The sequence below is a fragment of the Austrofundulus limnaeus genome, unplaced genomic scaffold (genome assembly GCF_001266775.1).
Source record: "Austrofundulus limnaeus strain Quisiro unplaced genomic scaffold, Austrofundulus_limnaeus-1.0 Scaffold56, whole genome shotgun sequence".
Lineage (NCBI taxonomy): Eukaryota > Metazoa > Chordata > Actinopteri > Cyprinodontiformes > Rivulidae > Austrofundulus > Austrofundulus limnaeus.
Window position 1 is genome coordinate 431,376 of NW_013952458.1, and position 7,349 is coordinate 438,724.

The window sequence follows — 7,349 nt, forward strand, 5'->3', positions numbered from 1 at the left end:
ATGTTGGTCTTAAATTTAATTTCAAGTGGCATTAAAAAGTTATGTAATTTATTAATCATAACTCAGGTTTTACTTGGTCTGTCTACACAATGTAAAAATTGATGTTTAGCTTGACATCTGTATTTTGACACAGTTTGGAACAGATATTTATGGAGAGCAAATGTTTCCCACTACAGTGATTTAAATGAGTCATGTGACGAGGATAGGAGGCATCCAGGGACTCCAGGGGATYAATCGTAATATTAATCGTTACTGGCTAAATACCACAGTTAATTGTGATTAATTTTTTGCCAATATCGCCCAACCCTAACTTGGAGTCTCTAGGAGTGCAGAAAATTTTAATTTAGTTTCTGAAGCGCCTTGTTTGGATTTAAAGAGACAGCCTCAAAACGAGTTATTCTGAGACACTCCTCAGAACGGGGGTGAAAGAGGAGCTTGTGGAGTTACAATAAGGAGGAATTGAGACCAAAGCATTGCAGTTTCTCTTTTAATATAGACTCAAATATATATTTTTTATTTCACATTGCTTAAGTCGTCTTTCTCTCGCTCTGTTTTCAGGTGACTTGTCAAAGTTCGGTCGAGGTGACGCGTCATCCCCGGCTCCGGCCACCACATTAGCTCAGACTCAACAGAATCAGACCCAGACCCACCACACCACACAGCAGCCCTTCCTCAACCCCGCGCTGCCGCCTGGCTACAGCTACACAAGCCTTCCTTATTACACTGGCATGCCAGGCCTGCCCAACACCTTCCAGTACGGACCTGCTGTGTTTCCGGTGAGAAACTCCATGAAGCTTCTGCCTGGAGATGAGGCAAAGTAGCTAAACTAGAACACAAGTTAAAAATAATAAATAGTTGAGTATGTTTCAGCCTAACTGTTGTTGGATAATCCTGATGTTTTTAACTGCAGCGATTAGTTTTGTCTTTTTGAGTTTTAAAACTCTGTTTGAGTTACCTCCTCCTCCTCGTGTTCTGCAGGTGGCTCCTACCTCTTCGAAACAGCACGGTGTGAATGTTGGCGTCAACGCATCAGCCACGCCCTTCCAGCAGGCCAGTGGTTACAGTTCCCACGGATACGGCACTGGTGAGTGGGTCGAGATGGTTGAAACRTCATGTTTGGAGGGTCAGGCAGTTCCTTTTTTATTTACTTGCCCAAAAACAACGACAGAATGAAAATATCTTGATGTTCAGAGTGCGTTTGAATAAAAAGCTGCGGTGTAAACGTGGTGTTTGTGTATTAGTGTTTTTTTTCTCATTTTAATGTTTCGTGTCTTGAAACATGCTTGTCTTCCACTCTTTGCTTAAACGTTTTTAAAGTTAGTGAGKTATGTTTTTGTTGAAAGAAAACTACCTGTGGTTTCCTTTAAATTCATTTTCAGAGTAAAGGGATTAGATTATTGGTTTCCTGCTAGTTTCCGTGGCTTGCTTTGCTTAATTTGGAAAGTGGAGATTTTTTTCATTGACTTTGCTGTTGACRTCACAAAATAAACTATCACCTTCCCATATTTACTACAAATTCAACTCATTTCTGCTGATCTATTCTCAAGGTTATTTTTTTAAATCTGTTTCATGGATTTAAATTAAATTTTTAAGAATTTCTGTTTGTTTTATTTTAAATCATTTCCCTCTCTTTGTCACTGAATATCCACCACATGTGTTCTAAGCTGCACCATCTGCTGCTTTCTGCCATTACCCAACTCACACTCACTCTCCACCCCCTCCCACACACCCCCTGCCTGCCCCCTCGGTCCCCTCACCTCCTTCCCTCAGACTTGGGTCAAAGAGTATTTGCAAATGATCTCAGTGTTGATTCCGTCCAGCCGGTCGGGTCGGACAGGCGGGTTTTGCCGCGCGGACGTCGCAGCTGGTGTTGAAGTTCAGATAATTGCAGCTGAAAAGGCCTCTGCACCATCTGTGTTGTCTCGCTTCGTTAAAACCTGTGAAGCACGATTAAAAGCGAAGAAGAAGAAGCTTGGGGTTATTTGCAAATGCTACCTGAAGCAGGTCTGCCTCCCCCTGCCTGGTGTGTCTAACGCTGTGGGCTGCGGCTGTGTGTCTGACTGTTGCAGGCTATGAGGATGTGGGCCAGGCTTCAGGGAGTGGGGATTTCTGTAAGGGCGGATACGGCACTGCCGTGGCCGCTGCCGCTTCTGCACAAAACAAGCCAACCAGCTCCGTCACCGGGCCTGGAGTCGGTGAGTGCCGCCACATGCCAAAAAACCGAGCGACAAAATCAAAAAAAAAAAAAAAAAAAAACCAACAACAACCCTGTTCCTTTAAGTCTTCCTCCTCATGTAACCAGCCATCCCTCTCCCCCTCTCCGCTGTCGTGTTTCCGCCTCATTGCTGGTGAGCCTGTGGGACGAACCATCACTTCACGTCTGCTTTTAGACAGTCCAGAGCAGCCCGCCGCTCTCGTTTCCCATTCTTTCTATTTCCCCATTTCTCTCAAGGTAACTCATCATCAGTTCAGGTTGTAAATTAAATCATCTTTAGTTGGATTAATCCAGACAATTGAAAGCTGATTATGAGTTACTTTGGTCGACTCTGTCCTGTTTTCTGTGTGGCTTGCTCTCCATCTGTGTGATTTTTGCTTTTATAATAAGTTTACTTCTCTCTGAGTAACGTAGGATATACCTGGGGGAAAATGGCTGAGGTGATGTGGCTGTTTGCACTCAGTCACACCTGGTTTATTTATGCAGAGAAGTTTGACTCACAGAAGAGTAAACAGCTGTCAAATTATGAGTGTCCTTATTCAGTTCCAGGTAGTGGATCGTGTCACTGAAACATTTTGAGTCCCAGTTTCTGTCAGTTTAATGCCTACGCACAGCAGATTGTGATGATGAAACAGATGTGGATTGTCAGAGCGAACAGGGATCATTGGAAGTTCAAAAAACAAAAGGTTCATGATATCATTGATTAATCTGTGTATGGTTCGTTCTTTGTTTTTTTGTTTGTTTGTAATCTTTTGTGCAACAACACATTTTATCTACTGTTTAAATGTAAAATTTAGGGAAATTATTAAATTCATACCAGTTTTTTTAAAGTGTTTCTTTTTGACATCTTGCATTGTTGTCAAAAACCCAATAGTTGTTTTTACAAAAGACTAAAAAGTATCACATCAGAAAATGGGAACAGGACTACAAAACCACAGTTTTTTTAAGTGTTTGTGTTTAATAACATTTTAAGAAATATATTATTGATCTGTAAAATGTTAATTCTGTTATCTGTACTCTGAGCAGATTTCCATCTTTTAGCAGTTGGCAGCAATGATTTTATTATGAAAAGGCTGCTGATCTAAAGTCTTGGACGTATAAATTTGCTCCTCTGTCTTGTTTTGGTGCGTCAGTCGACTTCGCTGTCTGCAGTGAAACAAGGAATCAGTGTTTTTTGAACAACCAGGACAATAAACACCAAACAAACTGAAACACTCAGTCTGTCTTTAAACCTCCTCTTCTTAACTCATCCATCATCTACTTAACGTCTCTGCTGTCCTCATTAAAGGACAGTTTTGTTGAAGTCATCTATGAACAAATGCATAGATGTCAACACTGAAACTTTCTTAGTTTGTTTTTAACACTCCTGGTAACATCTGAATGTGGTTGGTTTGAGTGCCACGTTCTCTGTTTTTATCAACTTTTAGATCAAAGTTTGTGACGTTTCTCTCGTCTCCGCAGGAGTTTCTGTGACATCAAGCAACACGGGAGTTCCAGATATTTCAGGTTCTGTTTACACAAAGACACAGGTGATTATGGGGTTTTAGAAAATCTTGATTTGCCTTTGCTGAATCGAACGTTGGACAAACAAAGCTGGACTCCTTGTTCCGTTTCTTGTCTCAGTCATTTGAAAAGCAGGGTTTCCACGCTGCGACCCCAGCAGCTTCGTTCAGCCTGCCCTCGGCGCTGGGGAGCGGGGGGCCCATCAACCCTCCGGCTGCAGCTGGCTACGCCCCGGCYCCCTTCATGCACATTCTGGCTCCGCACCAACAGCCCCACTCCCAGATTCTGCACCACCACCTGCAGCAGGACGGACAGGTAGTTRTTTGAGCTCAATATTGTTTTTCTCCTTGTTTCTAAGAGTTCGGATCTTTTTTTCTGAGCCTTGCGACCTCCTCGCTCCATATACACGCAGAGTAGGAAATAAATCAGCGCAGAGAGACTGTAGAACAGATGCAACCATAAAAATCRGATATTTTGAAACTTAAAACCTTAAATAGACTTAGTTGGACGTATTTTCCTGCGACTCACCAGCAGCTTGRGTGACAGCATGTCAGAGCAGCCAAGTTTATATTAAAATCTTTTTTTTAATATCGCACTGATTGTTTCCTGAAAGCACACGTGAGCGCAGTCACACATCAATGGTGTAATAGTGGACCGTGTGACCGGCTTCCTGAAGACGCACGTCTCAGAGGATCGCACCTGGATGACCAGCTGCATAGTCTCACTTCACACATCCTGAAGATCTTTTACCACTAAGAGCATCCTGACCAACTGCATTACAGTCCGGTACTGGAACCGCTCCGTCTCAGACCAGAAGACGACGTACAGGGTGGTAAAAACTCCCCAACGTCTCATTTCCTGCCATTGATGTTATCTACAGGAAGTGCAGTCACTGAAGAGCAGTAAACATTAGAAATGACTCCTGGCCACCCGACTAAGATTGTTTGCACTCGTGCCCTCTGGGTGGCGCCACAGGAGCGTCCAGACCTCAACGACAAGATTCTACAACAGCTCACACACACACACACACACACACACACACACACACGTGTCTCCCTGCTGGAATCTGCCCCATAACGCCCCACTTACTTATTATAATGATGATGATGATGATGATGATGATGCAGTTCTGGTTAGATACAACGTGCTGTTTGCCTTGATCATGTGATGTAAAATGACAATAAAGTTTTATCTTATCTAATCTAAAAAAAGGCAGTTCATAAATCCTGTATGTCTGTAAAACTGTAGAGGTTACAAAGACCCAAGGTCAAGACACTCGCCTCCAAAATGCTTTGATGCATGAATGGTTTAAAGAAGACCTGTTATGGGGTCCTTGAGCAAGTTGGGATTTATCTGTGGGCTGTACAAAACAAGTTCATTTAATTTAATTTAATTCACAAAATGAAACAGCTGGGAGTATTTTTATTTATTTATTTGTTTATTTTGTGCTTGGACTGTTTCTGGAAGCATAAACACATGTTAAAAAAAGTGAATTTTACATAATAGGTCCCCTTTAAAGTGCTGAAAGTTTACTGAAACTGTTGGTTCCCGATGAATGTTTTTGGAGAAACCATAAACAGGAAACGCATCGTGGGAATGCTGAGTCAGCATTCATATGATTACTAATGTTTTCCGTCTTTGCTGTCTCGACAGAGCGGTACCGGACAGCGCAGCCAGAACGCCTCCATTCAGCAGAAATCTCAGATCAACAAGTCGGCGTACAACAGCTACAACTGGGGGGCCAACTAACGTCCGCCGACCGGAGTCCCTCCCACTTCGACAGGCTGAGAAATGGAGTGGGGCTCATCATTCCTCCTGCGAACAGTCCCCTCATAGCAGCTCCCTCCTCCTCCTCCTCCTGCAGAGATTTCCCTCTCCCCAGTCTTTTGGCCCAGCACTCCCACCGCCCAGAGGAGGAGCTGAGCCAAGAGAACGAGCGCCATCGGGGCAGGTGGGAGGGGCTTAGAAATGAGATTGGATCTAAAAGGTTAGAAAAATCCAGAGATGAAATATCGAGTGTTGGGAATTCAAAATTGTGATAATACCACCCCTATCACCCTCCCTTTTTTTTTTACTTACATGTAACATAGAACTGTTTTCTAAAAGAATGAACATTTTTCTTTATTTTATCTTTTTTTTTCTTTACATTTTTCTGGCTGAAGGGAAAGAATGAAGTAATATCTGATCGTGTGAGTGGGAAGGGGGGCAGGGTGGTTTGAGTTTCTCATCTTCACCTGTTCTTGTTAATATTCATAAAAACTCTTTCCTCCTTCACAAAATATCCAAAAACAGAAAACTGCTTTCGAATGTGTTTTTTTTTTTTTTTTTTTTTTTTTAAGTTTGAAGAAACAATTCTCTGAATTGGAAGAGTTGTGAAGTTTATTTTTTACCAGATATAAATATATTATATATAAAGACATATTAAGCGAAGCTCACTGGCTTGGGGACTGTGAGGAAAGTGTGTTTGTCATGTGACTGCGTGCATGTTTGTTCACACGGGGCCGCGGTGGTTTCTGTGCTTTGTTTTTTTTTTCTTCTTCTTTCTTTTTTCTTTGATTGTTTTCAGCACTCAGCGTTTTGTACAGTTATTGTTCCCATGAATTAGAAATGTTGAGTAAGGTCCCTTTTTCTTTTGAAAGAATGATTTCCAAGCCCCCCCCCAACACACACACACACAATCTGCCTTTTAGTGTTTTATTTTGTATTTAAGCCTCCTCCCTGCTTCACCACCTGTCCCCTGACGTAAAGAAATCCGCAGCATTGAGTACCGATGGACAGAATTGTACTATCGTTTTCTTTTTGTCAGTGGTTTATTTTATTATTTTCTTTTTGTACTGTGCGTTTTAAAGATTTAAATGGATATGTACATATATAAAAAAACAAGTACTGTAGTCCCTGTTTGTCAATGGCTTTCTCTTTTTTTTCCTTTTCAAATCCTTGCAGACTTGTTAGCTTTTTTTTGTTTCATTTTTTTATTTTGTAAAAATATATAAATATTAAGTAAATAAGAAAAAGGCATTTTCATCATTTTTGGATGTTAATGTCTTTTAATAAACAGTTTCTTGTGGCTTGTGATTGCAGCAGCATTTCTTGTTCTAAGGGTTTGAATCCTGAAAGTTTGATAAACTGACCTGGTTTTAATGAACAAACAGCATGAAGTTATTTTACATGGTGAATTTTTATTTTACAAATAATTCAGTAATTTAGAATAAGGTCATCAATTGAAGCATGGCCAGACTGGAGGTGAGAAGTGATTTATTTTAACAACAGCAGTCATAACATGAATATGAGCAGCATCCTACTGCAGAGAGACATTTCTAATAACTCCTGAAAATACGCTTCCTGGATTAGTTAATCCTGGGGCAGGTAAAGTGCACAAATAAGGATTATTTGTGTCACTGCTTTTGTTAAACCAGGTCAGTGTTTGCTGGAATCTAACCTGAAACACTTTGAACTTTGTTTTTCATATACACAATTAACACCATAAAACAAGGATTTTATGTAGTAGAAGTGTTGGCTGAAAATCTGATTTTGTGTTCATAAAAATTAACTTTAATTTGAAAATATTAATTTATTTATCAGTGTTTATCCAGGCAAACCCCTTTGAGATCGCAAGAGGCCTGGGCCTGGT

At 41.1% G+C, this 7,349-nt stretch overlaps 1 protein-coding gene across 2 annotated transcripts in view; it reads left to right on the plus strand.

Annotated features, from left to right (window-relative positions):
* The window catches only part of ubap2l (ubiquitin associated protein 2-like), a gene marked incomplete in the record, with an annotated part of 22,406 nt that extends 15,613 nt beyond the window's left edge, over positions 1–6,793 (plus strand). For both annotated transcript variants that reach the window (XM_014009224.1, XM_014009223.1), the window contains 6 exon segments: positions 559–776; positions 979–1,084; positions 2,070–2,195; positions 3,677–3,744; positions 3,839–4,033; positions 5,372–6,793. In XM_014009224.1, the coding sequence (XP_013864678.1) occupies positions 559–776; positions 979–1,084; positions 2,070–2,195; positions 3,677–3,744; positions 3,839–4,033; positions 5,372–5,467 (809 nt within the window).
* Between the last annotated feature and the right edge of the window lie 556 nt (positions 6,794–7,349).